Source organism: Acipenser ruthenus, chromosome 2 (genome assembly GCF_902713425.1).
Source record: "Acipenser ruthenus chromosome 2, fAciRut3.2 maternal haplotype, whole genome shotgun sequence".
Lineage (NCBI taxonomy): Eukaryota > Metazoa > Chordata > Actinopteri > Acipenseriformes > Acipenseridae > Acipenser > Acipenser ruthenus.
In genome coordinates this window covers 31,196,629-31,216,292 of record NC_081190.1, presented here as the reverse complement: position 1 = coordinate 31,216,292, position 19,664 = coordinate 31,196,629, and the positions used below count along the sequence as shown (strand labels likewise).

At 36.7% G+C, this 19,664-nt stretch overlaps 1 protein-coding gene across 1 annotated transcript in view; it reads right to left on the bottom strand.

Annotated features, from left to right (window-relative positions):
- Positions 1-15,728, bottom strand: part of LOC117408563 (angiopoietin-1 receptor-like) — a 36,049-nt gene extending 20,321 nt beyond the window's left edge. Inside the window, exon 1 of the mRNA XM_034013665.3 lies at positions 15,518-15,728. Within this exon, the coding sequence (XP_033869556.3) occupies positions 15,518-15,611 (94 nt within the window). The 5' untranslated portion in view covers positions 15,612-15,728. The remainder of the gene's footprint in view (positions 1-15,517) is intronic.
- Positions 15,729-19,664: the final 3,936 nt, after the last annotated feature.

Below are 19,664 nucleotides of genomic sequence, written 5' to 3'. Positions count from 1 at the left end.
TATATTTTGAAAGTTACCAAACCAAGAAAATTAAGCCCAAAGTTTCATAACTGGAACTGTATTTGTCTTAAATGACATGACAGCCTACATTTAACCACTACTTAAAGAGTAAGCAGAGGGGTTCTGAAAAATATAGCATTATACATCCCCATGTGTTGCTACAACTGTTTAAATAGCATATCTGTCCTCTAAATCACTGCAGGTGAAAAATGATTAAAGTTATAAGTGTAAAAAGTTGTCAGGATGTTAACAATAAAAATAAAAATGACAGGCACGTTATTTAAACAGTTGTAACAACACGTGGGGACGTGTAACGCTGTATTGTTAGGAACCCCACTACTTACTCTTTGAATACTTTTGGTAGAAACAACATACAAAAACAACCATTAAATAAAATTAAATTAAAGACAGTGAAACAAACCTTTTCATTTTTGTAAAAAACAACTGACTTGATCCTAGTGTGGGTAATTCGTGGTTTTTCATTTCATAGAAGGTTAATAAAAAGGCCACGTTAATAATGCTTCAGAGGTCATAGGTAAAGCTAACACAATATGGAGGATGTTGATTGTTTCCTTGTGATTTGCTACCACTTTCAGTCATTAATTTGTTTATATTAACTTTCATTGTTTTAGCTGTCTGATTAAAACATAAACTTCTCCTTTTTACTGCAATAGTTTCATTTTTAGGCTATCCTCCAGCTGACCAAATGGTAATTCAAATCTAGCTTTCATCTTCATTCGAATAAACATTTTGTATGCAGTTTGTTTACTAATCTTTTGTACATGCGTTTTATACTGTAAAGCTTGTTTGTGTCAGCTTTGCGTGAGAAAGCACTTGTGAGTGTTGACAGAATTGGGCTGCTTTCACTGGCAGGACGAGTCACGTCCTGTTCATATGGAAACCAACCCAAGCCGATCAGGCTGTGTTCCTGCTCCAAGTGGAAAACCACTAATACAGTAGGCCCAACTTTGATGATAGTGCAATGCACTTTTTTTACAGGTGAATATTCTATATTAAAAGAGGTGAATATTCTCTATATCTTATATTCAGAGCACTTGATCGAGTCCTGTACTTTAAATGACTCTTGAAATTAGTTGTAAAAATGTAATATTGCTGAATGTTTTGTTTTGTAATTGACATAATTTACCAGTGTAAAAAAATAAACAGAACAAGATGCAGAAATAAGTTGAACTGAGCCCTTAAATAGTTTACCAGTATACTGTTTACAGTCCAAATTAATTTGGTACACAATAAAATGAATCCTATTCTACTACCTTTATAAGCAAAATAAACACATTAATTTAAATATGTGGATTTATATCAATAACAAAGCAAATACAACAGAAATCAATCGAGAGGTGTTTTTTTTTTTTATAAACTCTTTACCAAAATAATGGCAATTCAAAGATATCTTCCAAAACGGGATGTAGGGGTGGATAGGTTTGTGTATCTCCACCCATAGAATGTTGGTTGATGGGCTCTCCATGCATTTAGGTGCAGTAAGTCTACACTATAGACCTTAAAAATGACAACATTACAGGAGGGTGCAATACAACTTAAACGAATAGGACTGTGTTTGCGTCCAGCATGATTTCATCACAATTGTGCCTAGTATGTGTATGTTTTCCAGTGACAAGTCAATGATTTTCTGCCAGTGGAAAATAGTGTGTGACTAAAGGTTAGTATGTAAAAACTTAAAGGTCAACAGGGTAAAAACGGACAATCTAGAGGTCACTGTAGTGTAGGTAGGGGTACTGTCATGACCTTTAACTTTCAACCAGTGTAACCATACATTATTAGGGTTACAAAAACTTGACATTAGGAAATCAATGTTTTAAATGTGGCCACCAGATGCTGAATGAGAATTATTTTCTGCAATAGAAAGTGTATACTGTAAATCTGTATGTCAGAGGCTGTCCTTGCAGACAGCTTTGTATAATGTCAACACTTCTGCTTCCCTTAAGATGATGAAACAATCAGGCAACTTTTATCTTTTTCTAGCAACTTTTGACTTTTCAAGCATGTTGCTCAAATCTACATTTTTGATTTTGTTGCTTGAGCTTGTCACATGAGGAAAATTAAACCTAAAATAAGTTGCTACAGCAGTTGCTTGGAAAAGTTGCTTTAATAAATAAATGGAGCTTCAATTTATTCTAGCAGGTGGTCTGTTCCATGCTGTTCCACTAGACATCCAGTGAGTGGTTTTGAAACCCTTACTCCCTGGTTTTGAAACCCTTACCTCCCTACTCTCCAGGGTGTTGAACCAGCCAAGTGATCCCAAGGCGTGAGCTGAAATCTGTTCTATTTGTGCCTGCTTGGTGAATAAATGTAGTTGAGAGTGGTTTGAATCTCACCTGCTATTGTGGACAATAGATGTCATTCTGGTGCACGCACTGTTCTGTTAAAGGGGACGTCACTTTCAAATTGATTAACTATGCACTTTGTTTCTATCTTGGCACGCCCATCGCATTTCCGGTTTGTGTGAACGCACGCAATGTTTTGCCCTTAATGAGTCCTTGCTTGCTCCTCCTTCCCAGAATCCTACTGGAAAGTGACGTTGCCGTGTGGTCAAGAGTTAACCTATAAATAACTGCCTAATACAATCTGTATCCAAAATCAGGTGTGATATTATACAACAAGATGGTTTGACCTCTTTTTCAAAGTCCATGCAGTTGTGAGATGTGAAAACAGTATCTCACCCCAAAGCACTGGATCTCCACATAGTTGCTGCAAAAACTTCTGAAAATCTGATTGTGGGCTGATTTCATGAAAAGGGACCTCGGTTTGATTTTTGCATTTGCAAACACATATTTATACACTTCATCTTACAACGCCCCAATTCACATTTAGCTCTGCTGTTAACAATGGATTACATAAATTTTGATATTCATGACCTGTTCTTGGTTTCTAGAAAAGCCCCCCCGCCCCCAAAAAAAGGTGGTATTGTTTATGGTTGGGTAATAGACTGTTAGTAATAGGAACTGTTCCAATAAAACAGCAACTGTTTGGATTTTTTTATAACTGCACAGCTGCTTTTAGAAGTGTCAAAGGACTTATTTGTGTTGTAGAGCTGTCAGGAATTGTAATTATGGATTGATTCATACAACGTCCAAAATGTTGTTATGGGCCCCTTAGCAGTATGGGTTGTGTCTCTTAACACGATAGGTTTGCGGTTACCTCACGTCAATACAGCCCCTGTCATGACTCAATGCTTCATTCACTCACAAGTACCAGCTACACAGTGTTCTGTAATTCACAACCAAACTTATAACATATTTACTTCCTGCATATTCAAATATTTACAGCAACATTTGTCAAAAATGTTGGGAACCCATACAGATTTTTTTTTAAAAAAAAGCAAATTATTATTGGGTGGGGGTGCTAGATTCACCATGGCTTGGGTCGATATCACAAACCACCACACAATTTGGCACAAGTCAGTCTTTGCTTGAGAGAGGCACAGAATTAAATGGATTAAGGTGTGCTAAGTTTATAAATGTAATTCTTATTTTTGTTGTATTGGTTACTGTAACAAATTAAAGTATTGCATGTCATAAATAACCTATTGTTGCAATGAGGCCTACGGCTGAACGTTTTGGATGTTTTATAAATATTTTCACATGAATGCAGATCATGTTCTTTCAGTGTGGCTATTCATTTTGTTAATCTCCTCCATATATTGGTGGAGGGCTCTGAGCTGCTTAAGATGATATATGGCATGCTTGAGATCAAGCAGAGTTGTGTGGCTATGGTATTTCAGTGTTGAGGTCAACAGCTCCCATGCTGCTGTCGTCAGATAATTCTTTCATGATTTCTTCCATATGCTCCATAAGCACCACTATAGTGTTGGACAAGTGTTACATCTTCTTAAGTTGCAGCTTGGCAACACATTCCTTAAAAAAAAAAAAAAAACGGCTGAGCGTATCAGTGCCCCAGAACCAGCTTGTTACTTACGCTTCCATCCAAGCTTTTCTGGATTGAACCGTCGGTCCAAACGTTTATTAGAGCAAATGTTTCTCATCCCTGCTGTAATCCGTCTCATGATGTGTCTCAATAAACAGAAATGTTCCTTGCAGAAGTGAAACCTTCATGCAGGCGTGGCTGTTTGTTATTTCGCCGGTTTACGAACGGCTGTCATGCATTCAATCTGGGTCAAAGCGTGTCGACCCACATCCTGAGGTGGGTCGCTGGGACCCAGGTCAACCCAGGTACGTGGTTTCACACTATGCGGGATTGTGACCCAGGTAGCCGGGTAGCCACAGTGCCAGTGTGAAAGGGGCTTTAGTACAACTACTTGCTATCTTTTGCGGTTTTGCTTACATTTCAAACCACACACACACACACACACATATATATATATATATATATATAGTTATAGTTATAGTTAGATATACTGTAGTTAGATCAAGGTTTCCTTATCCGAATAGTAGGGTATGACAGATTGCAATTTTTTATTTTAAAACAAACCTAGCCAGTTTCATATAATAAGTCTAATCCAGCCAACAGGAAGTCTGTGTGGCAAACAGCTGATTCGTGACAGTCTAGTCTGCGTGCTAAAAAAGGATTTGTGTTTGTACAGTGTGACAGAAAGACAAGGATTCTTGGTGGTAAATCTCCCTCCTGACCAGTGAGGGTGCTAAGTAACAGGAACAGAGTACCCTGGACTGTTTGGCCCAACACTTCGTTCCTAGGGTTAAAAGGAAGTCGGTCATTTAGAAAAGGGGCAGAGCTTCATTACACTAACTCATCAACCCGTAAGGGAAATGATGTGGCAGCCATGGATTGGAGGAGCGGCTGCAATCGTTTACCAAGGGGTATAAGTAGGGGTCGAAGCGACTTAATCTGTTCCTTCGTTTGGTTATTGAAAAAGAACATTGTGTTTTGAATATACACATCGTGAGTGTTCATTTGTCTTGTCTAATTGTTGGTTGTTATTATTAGACAGCTAACACGTTCCGGAGCTGTCGCCAGCACAAACCCGGAACAGCACTGCACTCGTATCACCATAAACTGTATTTGTACCACAAGCACTAATTCACGCACTGACGGACTTGTGTACTGTATGTGTTTTGTGTTTAATGTGGGGGTACAATAAACTGGGCTATTATTTCGGGACCAACCCGGGGATTATAAAGTAAGTAATCCACACCGCTGTGTTACTTAACATCTTTATTGTTTATTGTTTGTTTTGCCATCAGGCACTGGACGTAAAACTAATAAAACAAACCTTTGCACCTGGATTATAATTGTCTGTCTGTTCATTGATCACCTGCACCTGCACGCTATTAACCACTTTGCCACAAGGAGCCACTGCTTTTTTTTCCAACAGTGTATACACATACTTTTACACGTGGAACGTCCATATTCACTGCTGCATGCCCATACAATGACAGTACTGTTCCCATTCATGTTCATTTTTTCACATGCATGCTAGTTTGCTGGGCAAGACTCAAACTATGAGCACAAGAAAATTATACTTTGAATCAGAATTACAATATACTGTAAACATTCATAACTATTTATAGCATTTAAAAACAACTTTTTGGTCTGTATGTTGTCCATGTTTCCTTTCCATCTAGTAACCCCAATGCATTTAATGTATAGAACTTGAGTATTGTACAGTCGCAGACAAAAGTATTGGCACCTTCCGCTTATTATACCATAATTCCAAGTAACAGATTAAGAACAAGCATTTACTAAACTTTAACTACTTTTTAATAAAACAAAACCAAAATACACAATTTCTAGTAATTTAACCAATCAAACTTAATTAATTTTTATTTGTTCATGAAATGTATTGGCACCCCTGTTTTAGTATTTCGTGTGTCCTCCTTTTGCTTTCAGGTGTTTATGATAATTCATAACCACTATGTTACATCTTGTTGCTGAAATCTGGGTCCATTCTGTCCTGCATATTTCCTTCAGCTCAGATAGATTTGATACACAATGCTTGGCTACAGCTTTTTTTCAGAGCAGTGTAAAGCATTTCTATTGGTTTGAGATCAGGTGATTGCAAAGGCCATTCCAGAACTTTTATCTTCGTTTTCTTCAGTAATTCCAGAGTTGACTTAGCCGTATGCTATTGGGGTCACTGTCGTGTTGGAAAACTGTCTGCCAATCAGCCTACGAGTAGAAGGTATCATTGTACTTTGTAGAATGTTTTGATACATGGCTGCATTCATTCAATCTTCAATCACATGAATGTCTCCAGTCCCTGCATTGCTAAAACACCTCCATATCATGATCAAGCCACCTCCATGTTTAACTCTAGGTACAAGGTTTACTTCATTGACGTCTTTACATTTTTTACTCCAAACATACTGTGGTCCATTTTTGGGGAAAAGTTATATTTTAGTCGCATTCATTTAAAATTAAGTGGTTTACAGTGAGGCCTATGTGCATACAACTCTTCTGTGTTCAGGTGCCTTTGTACAGTTATTTCATGCACTATTATCCCTGATTCTCCTGCCTGCTTTGGACGTCCACTTCCGTTTCAGTTGAATTTGTTCTGTGGTACTTCTTGATTATTGCTCTGATTATTGATTTTTGTATTTGATATATCTTTGATACTGCTCTGTAGACATTTCCTTTGCTGTAGTTTGCTATGAGTGCTTTTCTGAATTGTGAATCCAACTCCTTTGTCTTGACCATCATCTACTGTGTTGCCAAAACATTCTCCTTCAACAGATGTTGGGAATAATGATCTCTTTTCTGGCTATTGACTTTATAATGCAGCTTAATTACTGTGTTTTCATTCAATGAATATATATTTTTAATTAGTTCAATTAAATATTTGCAAACTTTTAACATAAAGATGCCAATACTTTTTTTGTTAACAAATATTTGAAATTACTTAAGTGCTTTTGATTTTTATTATAATGGTTGTTTGCTAAACTACCAGAAATGGTGTGCTTTGTCATATTCATTTGTGGCTAATGTTCAGTAAATGCTTGTATTTAACATGTTTTCTTGAATGATATATTAGGTATAGGGTGCCAAAACCTTTGTCTGCGACTGTAAGTAGCTGTAGTATTTATTATATTTGGTTCTTCTTCCTCCACAATTACAATAATCCTAGGAGTTTTCAGAGTGTTGGGTGGGTTTTGCCAGTGCTGAAGTAAACAAAAAAAAATGTTCCATGCAGTACATTGGTGGTGCCATATTTATTTAGGAAGCAATTTTTTTGAGGAAAACACAGCCCTCCCTTATCACTCATGTCTATGGACCTCATTAAATGTAAGCTTTGAAACTTCAAAAATCTTAATTGCAAACCTACAAAAGAAGAAAACAACTTTGCATTTAAAGTTACACCCAACATTGCGTTATCAGCAGTCATGGATATTTACATAACAATACTGAAAAACCTATAAGCCAGGTGGTATCATAGGCTACTCTGTCATTCAAGGACAAGGAGAAAACTAGATGAGGCAAGGACAGATCAAATATAGCTCTTGTATAAAAAAAGAGTTATACTTGGAACTTGGTAACTTGCTTTAGAAAGGGCTTGACATAATCTCAATTTAAGATTTTTGATCAAGCTTTTCATCTAACTGCAACAATGGATCCACATATACAGTACATACGATGCACATGTAGATTCAGATAATAAAATTAGGTAATTGTTGATGAAAATCTCTGTCTTTCAGCTCTACATTCATTATCCATTGCGGATATTATTCCTCAGTTGAAAGCACACTCACAAGACCAGCCACACAATACTGAGTAAAGAGTCACCATCTGCACTTCAAAAATGAATGGCAATGACAACTTTATATTTCTAGTTCGCCCTACAATGGAAATTGTTTAAACTACTGTAATATCATCACTATAAAAGTATTATATAGACATATACAACAGTACAAACTGCAGAAAGTTTGACAGGTCAGCAGAGCCTAACACAAACGTACAGTGTGACCCTACGTACAGTGTGAACCTATGTACAGTGTGACCCTACATACTGTGTTTATATTTTTCTTTTACCATACTTACTGTACTTCAACCTTTGATCTACCTTGCTTGCGTGCGCTTTATCATGCTTTTACTAATGTTGTACTGTGCCTTACTACTCACCATGGTAAGATATACCACAGTAATCTTCTATAAAAGTACAATAGTTTGGAAAATGGATAAGTTGGCAGAATGATGACATGAATGAGATTCAATAAACTAGGAGGTCGATGTCAGATGATCATTTCAAGGTTACATACAAACTCCAGCATCTAGCAGTTCATTTGGAAGACTAAATAAAATATGCAAAGGGCAGTTCTATTTCAGATGTAGAGCATTTGTTTGTTTTTTCTAAAGAAGGAACACCCTTAGAAGGTTTAAATAACTCCGACAGCTACTCCTGAGACGGGGGGGGGGGGGGGGGGGGGATTTCCTTTAAACAAACCTGATAAATGTTACTAAAAAGTCTCAATGTTAAAGACTGAATGTTTGAACAACTCAAGTTCTTTTCTAAATTGACTATGCAGCAGTAAATCACAAACAAACTTTGACAAGTTACTCCCAGAAAACAATGAAAGCTATAAAATAAAGAATTATGAAAATGTCCCTTAACAGATGGACTTTTAAACTGCAAGACACGCAACATGGCTTTCGTTGTGTTTTTACAAAGGAGGGAGGAGGTTACTTTCTTTCCAAGTAGATACAGTGCTTCCCCACTTTGCAGGGAATGAACGCATGGCCCTCACTACAGTGGATCCCTGGTTTATGGTAGGCTTGCAACAACTTTATTATACCATAGTGTTGCAGATTTGATCCTTGTTACTTCCTGTGTTGCTGCCAACGCCTTGTGCTCCTACTGTTCATAATTATTGTCTTTCATTGTGACCCTAAATAATTATTTGTGGCTGCTCTCAACGTTTTATGCAACAATAAAAAATAATTGTATTTCATATATGTATCTGTGTTTTCTTGGCTATTCTAGTTTCGCTATTTGAATCTGCTTTCTGAATATACAAACCTGTGTGTCTGAGTAAAGGTAAAAGGTACAGTATATATTTTAAAACTATTACTAGGGAAATCCCCTATGTGGTGTAGTCAGCAGTTTAATTTAATTATAGTAACTTTAAAGTATGATTTCATACCCACCCATGTTACAAACAGTATACAGTGCGCATCTAGTGTCCTTGGAGCCAACTGTCTCCCTCACTAGACTGTACATTGTTCTTGTAGTTTTTCATTTATACTGGTACCTGAAAGGTAACCTAAACATGTTTACAGTGATCTTCTTACAGTTTTAGTCTTTCTTAATCTGTCAAAACCCTTTACCCAATGGCGGTTGATGACAAAATTGACCTTAGACAAAAGAGATTGCAGTCACATGGTTGTTTTTTTTGCATTGCGGTCTATAATGCCATGATACAGAGTCACACATCAATCTTTATGCTTGTAGTAGTCTGCTTTGAGCTAATTCTAGCTGCTATGATGGGACTATTATTGGATTCTGTAACAACAGCGTAGAAAAACAAAATACAAAACGTTTTACATTTTATATATAAACATTAATCCATACACTTTATATATCTCATGAGTTAAATTGATTTAAAAAAAGTATTATGACATGCACACATAGTAGTGTGCAGCATCCTAATTAACACTGGCGACAAGGATGGCGCAATTCATGGTATCACCCTCGCCTATGTTTCTTGTTCTACCCAGTGATCCCCCGGTTCCCTGGACAAGATGGCTAGATTCTTTCTCCACATAGCTTTTAGCTTCAGGACTGGAAGACATATTGGATGCTTGTAAGTGGGGCATTCTGCTACACTGCTTAGGCGTAGAAAGGCAGCAAGTTTTTGCCACCCTGGGATCTGCAGACACATACGAGGCAGCTGTAAATGTACTCACAGCACATTTCAGCGCTAGACACGGCGCTTTAGTGAATAGGTTTCAATTTCTGCAATGCACACAGCAAGAGGTGAGTGCCTGAAACAGTTTAGCAGCTAATTGTAAATTTGAGACTTTATGCAACTAAATGATTTGTGATCAATTCATTGAAAAGACATGCACTCCTCAAATATGTAAGCGTTTGCTGCTCTAACCAGATTCTCTTACACTAGAGAGGGCAGTTGACTTGTCTGTCAGATTGAAGCAGCAATGGAAGAGGCTAAACATTTGCTCAGGCAAACCTGATTCAGCCCAAAGTACATCGCTTTCAGGTTACTACAGCCTCTCTAATTATACATTCGGGGAGATGCAGGAATTGTGGTTCTACACAGCACAGAGGGGGCTTCTGATTGCCCATACAAAGGCAAGCAAAGTCGCAATTGTGGCTTATATTATCATTTTGCACGGTGGTGCAGATCGGTGCCTCTTGATACTACTAAAGCATCACACACCAATAATGCAATGTTCATCAACATAGTTAATGGCCTGTTTAAGAACGTCAAGGTTTTAAGGACCTTAGAGCAGTAAATAAGGGCATCATTCATGACAGTTACCCCCTACCCACAAAGGAAGAATTGGCAGCAGAGTTCCATGGGTCTGTAGTCTTCAGGAAACTTGACCTCAAGCAGGGTAACCTACAGATTCCCCTCAATGAAGAAAACCAAAATCTAACAGCTTTTGTGACACCCAAGGGAGTATTTTGTTTTAAGTGAATGCTGTTTGGGCTCACCTCTGCGTCTAGATGTTTTCAGAAGATAATGTGCACTGTATAAGTCGGCATCCCAGGCCTAGCTATATATCTTGATGATATGGAAGTACATGGCACCTCTCTGTGTGATCAGGATGCTAATCTTGTACAAGTACTACAGCGTCTTCAAGAATACAACCTTACCCTGAATGATGATAAGTGCCACTTCCAGGCACAGGACATTTATTTCATAGGGTATCAGCTATCCAGCCAGGGTGTCAAACCCTTACATTCTGGCAGTGAAGCCACCCTAGGTCACAGTTGTCCTCCTGCCTGGGATTGACAAATTATTATCTTTGGTTCATACCCGCCTATGTCACAATTACCGCTCCATTGCAAGCTTTGCTTAAGAAAGACACGCCATGGGATTGGACATCTGGCCCTGAAAATTCAGCTTGACATAGAGTAGCTGGTGAAATATACAGTGTTCCTCACCACCTAAGGTTCTTCCCACAGCGCTCGTCACAACTTCAGTGGTGCCAGAGACACTGAGTTCCCTTTTTGCGCAATGGAGGCTGCCAGAAACTATAGTTACCAATAATGGGCCTCAATTTGTATCCCATGCTTTCAAGAACTACTTTGCAAACAAAGGCATTAACCACACTACTACAGTCTGCTACTATCCAGAGGCCAATGGAGGGGTAAATAGGTTCAATCAGACTTTATAAAACGGCTTTCAAGCTCGCTTCCTGTCGGGGCTTTCTTTCATTAGTGCGCTAAGACTCTTTTGTTTTGTTTTTGACTCTTCAGCATTATTGAGCAACACCACATGCTTCCACCCCGGTCCCAGTGGGTCAAAATAAATTGTCCACAAGCAGGAGACAAGCTGCAGCCTCAGTTCTCTAGTCCCATACACATTTTTAAGCAAGTTAAGCAAGCACACGGGCAGCAGTGTGGAGTAGTGGTTAGGGCTCTGGACTCTTGACCAGAGGGTTGTGGGTTCAATCCCCAGTGGGGGACACTGCTGTTGTACCCTTGAGCAAGGTACTTTACCTAGATTGCTCCAGTAAAAAACCCAACTGTATAAATGGGTAATTGTATGTAAAAATAATGTGATATCTGTATAATGTGAAATAATGTATAATGTGATATCTTGTAACAATTGTAAGTCGCCCTGGATAAGGGCGTCTGCTAAGAAATAAATAATAAAAGTTGGACCGGCTACCTACGTACTTCAAGCTTGTTCTAAATGGCACAGAAGTAGGTTCGTTACAGCTTCAGCCCCACCACATGCTCCAGACATGTTTGCCGGGGATGATGCAATTGCCAGCGAGTCCATTACTGAGGCAGAGTCGTCCACTCAGCTTCCAGGCATGGGTGCGCCACAGAGGCCTCTGAGGATCTGTATACAACCTTGTCATTTCAGTGACTTTACTACAAACTTTCACACTTCAACCTTTGTGGTTGTATTGTTTAGCTTTAGCTAGCTGTACCAGCATTATGTGACTTTACGACAGTTTTATGTGGGTTAGACAAATGAGTTTGCTGTAGTGTTCTATCGAACAGTGATTTCAATTAAAAAAAAAAAACATTTGCTCTAGCAAAGTGTAGAGCGTCCTACTTTACAGCTATATTTCAGTATATTGTGTAATGAAGCAGGTAAACATTTTTCTCTTTTTATGTCCATTTATTTTTCACATGTACAGCTCAAAAGCGTATTTTCTCTGATGAAGTCTCTTGTTTGAAATTCAGATGAGAAGGAAATAATTAAAAACAAGCATTTTTGAAAACATGTTCATCTAGGTCCACAGTATCTTATAGCGGCTGTCCTGCATAGTAATACTATGAATCTAAAAATGGTCTTTTTAAAAGCATTTTTATTATTATTTATATTTTAGTAAATGTAACAAGTTTTCACAGAACAACTGTTCTTTCAGGGCCACTGTTGGGTCGCATACCTGAAAACACATTTCCAATATCAGTTGTTTCATCTACCATTACAGCTACGTACTTGACTTCCTATACTTCTGCTTTTATTAAATCTAACAGAACCGGAGACACCAAAGAGATTAAGTTGTTCTGAATCTTGTTAGAGGTACCCGAGAATACTTTGGCTATTGACAAGTGATTGCTTAACATGCTGTCATAGTCAGAAATCCACATAATTACCTCTGTTTGAGGAATTGATGCCTTGCTTGCCAAGGTAAACAACAGATTCAATCAAGCGTTTAAGAACCTCACGATTTTTTCTTACTTGCTTATTGTGATGTATTGTATCCCTACGCTTCTGCTCATCCAGTTGAATATCAATCCGGGTTTGTCCAAAGGTTTTGAGTGTTACAGTGGCTTGCAAGTGACTTTGGGAATGGACATTTTTTTGTGCTGACTTCGATAGACATCCTAGATTGCTGTAGCCAGTGCTGTTCCATATTGTCTTTTCTATACTGAACAAAAGCAGTTTTTTTTTTTAATTGAAGTGGTGAGTATATCCCTTCCCTTCCTGTGTCAGTTTGGGTATTAATGGTGTATACCTCCCTTTTTTAACAATCTCCATTATTTTCTGAGAAAGTTGTTCTTGAAAATTGATTCGTAGCCAAATCGACACCTATGTCTCCGTTCTCTGATTACGTTTAAAAAAAAAAAAAGTTTCGTAAAAAGTAATTTCGAAATATTACTTTGAAATTATCAATATAATTAATTATAATGTATGGCAGCAGCTGTCACAAAACTCTGGCTCCCCTTTTAAGAATGAGATCCAGAGACAGAGATTGAGTTTAAAACACTTTTGTGTACGTGTATTGTTCAGTCCATAAACAAGACAAAATAAAAACAAACCTAACCTAACCCTTTCTTGGGTGCTATCTGTACTTGACCAAACCAGGCTTGGACCCACACATGATTAACTAACAAGGACCGGCTAATCCCGTTTTCCCTGATTAACCCAAACGTTTTCAGTTAAATTTCACTGTTTCAAAACATTTCCCTACCACACTCCATAGGCAACCTCTCACCTCTAACCCTCTTCCACTTCTCCTCACAAGCTGCAGCATTTTAAACCTAACATGATCAGGCACAGTTAATCCAAATTAACAATACGGGCCAGTAATTGAGACCCTTTACCGAGAAGGAGTGTGCATCCCTTACGTCCATTTTCCTAAAGCCTCCACATATCTGGCTGGAATGCACACTCCATCTCAATATGTATCTAGGCAGTGCGATGATAGCAGGGACATATAAAAACTGTAGCATCTCCTCAGAGGATTGAGCACTCCTGCCCAAAAGCAGACTTCTAATAACTATAGTTAATTATTGCCCAAGGACATTTATTTGGGGGTTTAAGTGCCAGTTTATGCTAGTATGTTTTATAGCACATGAGAAATTAGAATGTAGACAAATATTATCAATCATTGTGTGAATGTTTCAATTTATTTATTTATTTCAGTAATAGCAGAGAATATATATATATATATATATATATATATATATATATATATATATATATATGTGTATATATATATATATATATATATATATATATATATATATATATATATATATATATATATAAAAAAGTAGTACTGTATATTTCATTAAATCGATTTGAATGGTAAATATGTTAACATGCACTGGTATATTTTGCAAGTTGTTTTAAATGAAGCAGTAAGTAAAGCAGTAACAGACTTCCTGGAAGTCAAGGCAAGCAAACTGGTAACTTTCTTTAACCTAGTGTAGTACCTGGTGTTTGCTATAACATGTGTTTCTTTAAAAACTGCACATATGAGACTTGTGTAGCTAATGTAAGTAAAAATATACTCATGACCCCCACTGTTTACTGCATGCAACTTTACAGAATGATATGGTAACATTAATACGGTAAAGTGATGACACTGATAAAAAAGTAACTATTTGTATAGTGAAAACAGCCCTATGGTATATTACAACACAACATTGAAATTCTATTTTAACATAGGCGGTAAGGAGACTTTGGACAACATGGTCAGGTAAGCTTAAACACATTGGGGATATTTATTTACTGTTATCCTTAACCCAACTGTATAATGTGATATCTGTATAATAATGTATAATGTGATATCTTGTAACAATCATAAGTCGCCCTGGATAAGGGCGTCTGCTAAGAAATAAATAATAATAATAGTCAAACAAAGAGGATTGGAACCTTGTGACATTTCTGCATTATCACACTGCAGCTGTCTCGCGTCAGTAAATAGCTGGTTTTGTCTAACAGTATATATCTGGAGAATCGATTACCAAATTGTTAATACAAATTCCATTGATAATTCTTGTTCTACACCATTCTTTTTCCAACAAATATGACCACTGAACAAGTCTGGGAAAAAGACTTTCTGTAATGAGTCCAGTATAAAACTTAAATATTGTAGACCTATATCAAATATATATTAAAAAATAAATGCAGATGGGACAGATGAAAATTGTACCCAAATAAATAAATTGGACCATTGCAGAAACCCATTAATTTTTAGAGTTTAAAGGAAAAAAAAGTTGGGTTATAACAGCACTTTTAGGGCAGCTTGCTCAATAAAATCCTATATTTGAAGAGGAGACCATTGTCTGTTCAGGGATACCAAGATATTTACTAAGCCAGGAGTCTTAGTAGGGTAAAACATGCAACTTGTAGCTTGTCCAGTCCAATCCAATACCTTGATAGTTATTAAATTACCACAGGGTTTAACAGTCCTGTACATTCCTGTTAAAACATGCTTTACCTATATTTATTAAATAATGCAATTGCTAAGATGTGAAACAGTAGAGAAAATAAATATTTTTGAAAACAATTTATTTAGTATAACAAATATGTCCCCCGACGTATTATTTTTCTTGATGGTCCAAAAACTACCTGATTGTATGTTTGACCACCCTACTCAAAACCCCAAATGTAAATAAAAAGGAGCCACTTACCTGAAACTAACATGCAACAGTAGACAAATAACAACGCCAAATAATGAATTTTCCTAGGACTCGTCCATCTAGCTTGCTGATCATTACAATCCATTGCGCATTATTTTGTTTCCAAAAGTTTTTTCAGTGGTTTATCAAGACTTGGAGAGCCTGTCTGAAAAGCCTGAAGCAGCAGCAGCATATCCTCCCAAGTCTGAAGTGGATTAGAGCAAAGCCTCTGCTGCTGTTCAGGCACAGGGAGTCAAGAGTTCCTTTTTCCTGTTTCCTCTGTACATTAGGATGGGAAAGGCAGGGTCTGAACAATTGCTTTAATTTAAATACATTCATAGGGCCTGAATGCCAGCTAAAGCCATCACATACAATACATGCCTCATTGTAAAGCCTTGTCTATTCCAGACAACCTCTGGGACCAGGTACCTACTTAATTACTATTTTTTCCTGTAAATGTCTGTAATGTGCAAATATATGCATGTTGTTGAGTAGTAGTGCAAAGGTTGTGTCCTCAGCATGTCAGGCATGAAATATACTGTACCGGTCATGAGGCCATCGAAAAAGTTATTTAACTGCCTCAATATCATTCAAAACTAAGTATTAGCAAATAATTCAATTTAGGCCTGAAATCGCAAAATGAAGTGGTGTACTCGCAAACGATTTTTGAATCCCAATTAAGTACATGAGTAGAGCGCCGCCTGAAACAATTAAGTTCGTCTCGACGCTCATCTGAAGCTAGCACTCCTTCCTCTGCCGCTCCGAGTGGCTCTGGTGCACCTTGGCTCCAGCGGTGAACTGAACTAAGCTGCACTTAATGCTAATATACACAAATGATATACAAATGAGATGCTAAAGAGTATTGTGTACCCCACAATGCTACGCTAATTACCAGCCAGAATTAATCCTGGCAGAGCCCATGGAGGAGCAGCAATCCAGATCTCCAATAGAAGTAGAAAGAAAGTAGAGGAAACTGGGTATGTATGAAAATATATTTTAACTGTTTTTTTAGATATCATGTTCCTAATTTAAATTAATGTAAAAATGGGGTTCTGTGTGCCTGTTGTGATTTACTGTTTTCAGAGTTTGGGTGCTTAATGTGTTTTTATGTAGTCATCCATTTCTCCAATACAGAGATATTATTATTATTATTATTATTATTATTACTACAATAAAGGAGACATTAAAGGTTAAATGTGATTCAGACTTGTTTCGCTGTAATGGTTTGACACGAGCGAACTGCGCTGTGTAGGCCTACTGTTCTCAAATAAGTTTTTCTTTATAATAACCATATGTCATCATTTGTCTATGATGCGATTTTACGACGCACTGTGGGAGATTTCTTTGGAATAAGTGCGATAGACTTTCGGTTCGCCAGTATGAAACCAATTGGTTCATCGAATTTAATGAAGCGCGGCTCTAACGCATACTTTATTTCAGTTGAGTTCGGCACGCCTCTGGAGGATCTGTCTGAAACTGGCCTGAATGAATTGTTGTGCATACATGTCATGGAATGTATTATTTTTTCCAGTTTGTATCAGGTATTTGTTGGAAATCTGGTAAAAAAAAAAATTGGGATTACAACCATCTGCCTTTGAATTACCATTGAACTGAAAATAAAAATTGGGATTACAACCATCTGCCTTTGAATTACCATTGAACTGAAAATAATGCCTAAGCCACCACTTAAAAAGAACTGTGAATTGACAAGAGCTTAAATAATAGTTCTTCACAAAGAAAGCTGCAGTGAAAGGAATATTGCAGAAAAACTCTAGGGATGCATTTGCAACAGACATTGTAGTGTTATGGGGAACTTAACATTTTCCCATATGGAAAAAATCTATGTTTCATATAAGATTATAAAATATGTGTATCATATAAGGCTTATATTGGCCTTATATGTGTATTGCCAAGGACACATATGTAAGGACACATATGGTCAGGCCCACAGAGAGGGCAGGGAGGACGGGGAAATTTCCCCAGGGCCCAACGCCCCAAAGGGGGGCCCTGATGAAGGGGGAACTTTTATTTTTTTTTATTTTTATATATATATATATATATATATATATATATATATATATATATAAAAAATATTTTAAAACAACTAGCCCTGCACAAGACCCTTTGCATTCCCACCACCACATTAAAAAGAAAAACTCCCGTACTGCACACCGAGCCGATGTGCTTCTGCTGTGTAATGATTGTGTATCCAGGCGCTGTCAAACACTTCCTTTCACACAAGGATTTGAACTTTCACATTTCATATTTTACTACACCAAAAAGCTGAAAAAAAGGCATAGCAATTTTATGTATTTTTTTAAAGACTTTTAAAAACTTTAAGAGAACCCTAAAGTTGCACAATATATACCACAGTATGAATTATTCTATTAAGATCTATAAAGATAAATAAAGTACTTTCTTCAGCTGGTGGTAAACACAATTAGAGAATGATCCGTTATATTGCTTAAAATACAAATATATTTACCAATACAGGCTATTAGTTAAGAGCAGAGATGAGTGGTTTATTTTTGGCACGCGATAAATGAAATAGTGTATAGCACTAGATTAAAGCATGTATGAAATCAAAATAATAAGAGGAATTAGCTAAAAAAATAAAATTGGGTTTTTTTTTAACATTTTGACCACTTTTTTAAACTTTTAAATTGCATTCCCTGCCTCAAGATGGCTTCACATGTACCCGCATGGACCTCTCAGAACTACATTTCCCATCATCCTCCTGCTCACTAGTAAAGCCATCTCAATTAAACATTTTTAAAGTGGTCAAAATGTAAAAAAAAAAAAATAATAATTAAAACAATACACACACACACATTATGTAAACAGTTGTAGCAGCACATGGGAACGTGTAACACAATAAAGTAAAAAGGTCCTTATGTACCCTTTAAATATTCATATTGATCTTTAAAACAAGATTTTATATCACTATATATATATATATATATATATATATATATATATATATATATATATATATATATATATATACACTATGGACCTGCATTAGATGCAACACAGATTGATGCCATCTACAGTAAGATTTTGTTAATTAATCTTGATAAATTCAATTTTAGTCTGCTAGTTAGCATACATTTTACATTATTTATTGACAATATATTTTGTACAATGTTACCTATTTCGTAATTGTCTTTTCAAAGTCATGGACAAAAAAAAATAAAACATTGATTTCTACAAATGTTTATGTAACATTTGGTGTATTTTTGTTATGGTTTTAATTGTTATATGTTTCCGTTTTAAGGAGAAATTTTGCAGAAGTGGTCTAATACCCTACAGGCTGCTATTGGCTCAGCAAGCAATGGCAAGTTGACTGAACTGCAATAAAAGTAAAGAAACTACAGCATACCTGGACTCAACAAAGTGAGGGAGATGTGAGCACAGAATGAGTATGTGATAGTGTAGCCTTGATCTACTGGAATACAAATACTCAGATGTTTTAAGATCTTACAGTTCTAATTACACTTTATAGTACCAATTTGTGTTTTGCAATGTAAGTAGGTAGTCAGGAGTTTGTGTATTCATAATGAAGTGTTTAATAAATAATTTCAATCTCTTTTTACAACAACAACTAAAAAGTGTGTTTACAAATACAGTATATGGTAAAATGTACACCATTGTTTAACTTGGCTATTTTGTATAAGCTTTTCCATCATGATTCTGCAGCATGTTTTTGTCAAGTTAGGCTGCTTGTTTTTCTTCTTGGAGATTTTTTTTCCTTTTTTTTTTAAACCAGTATAGGAAGAGAGGCCCTTTAGGGTTTTATAACATGCAGCATCATCTCTGAGCTCATACAGTTATGGCCAAAAGTGTGCACACCCTTGGCAATTATGAGAATATTTTAATAATTGCTGCAAATCTGATAAAATTACTTAAAAACACTTAACTACTATGAAATAAAAACAATGTCCAGTACAATACCAATAAATACCAGTTGCACTGCCATATCTGAAAATAGGCAGTCCTAAAGGCTGACAGCACCTAAATGTATATAAGAAGGAGGCAGAAATTGACTCACTGAACTCCTGACTCTCGTGTTCTGTACTAGACTATTAACTATAGACTGATAAAGTTTATATGTTGTTGCAATTTTGTATACCGTGCCCACTATGTTTATACTGATTGT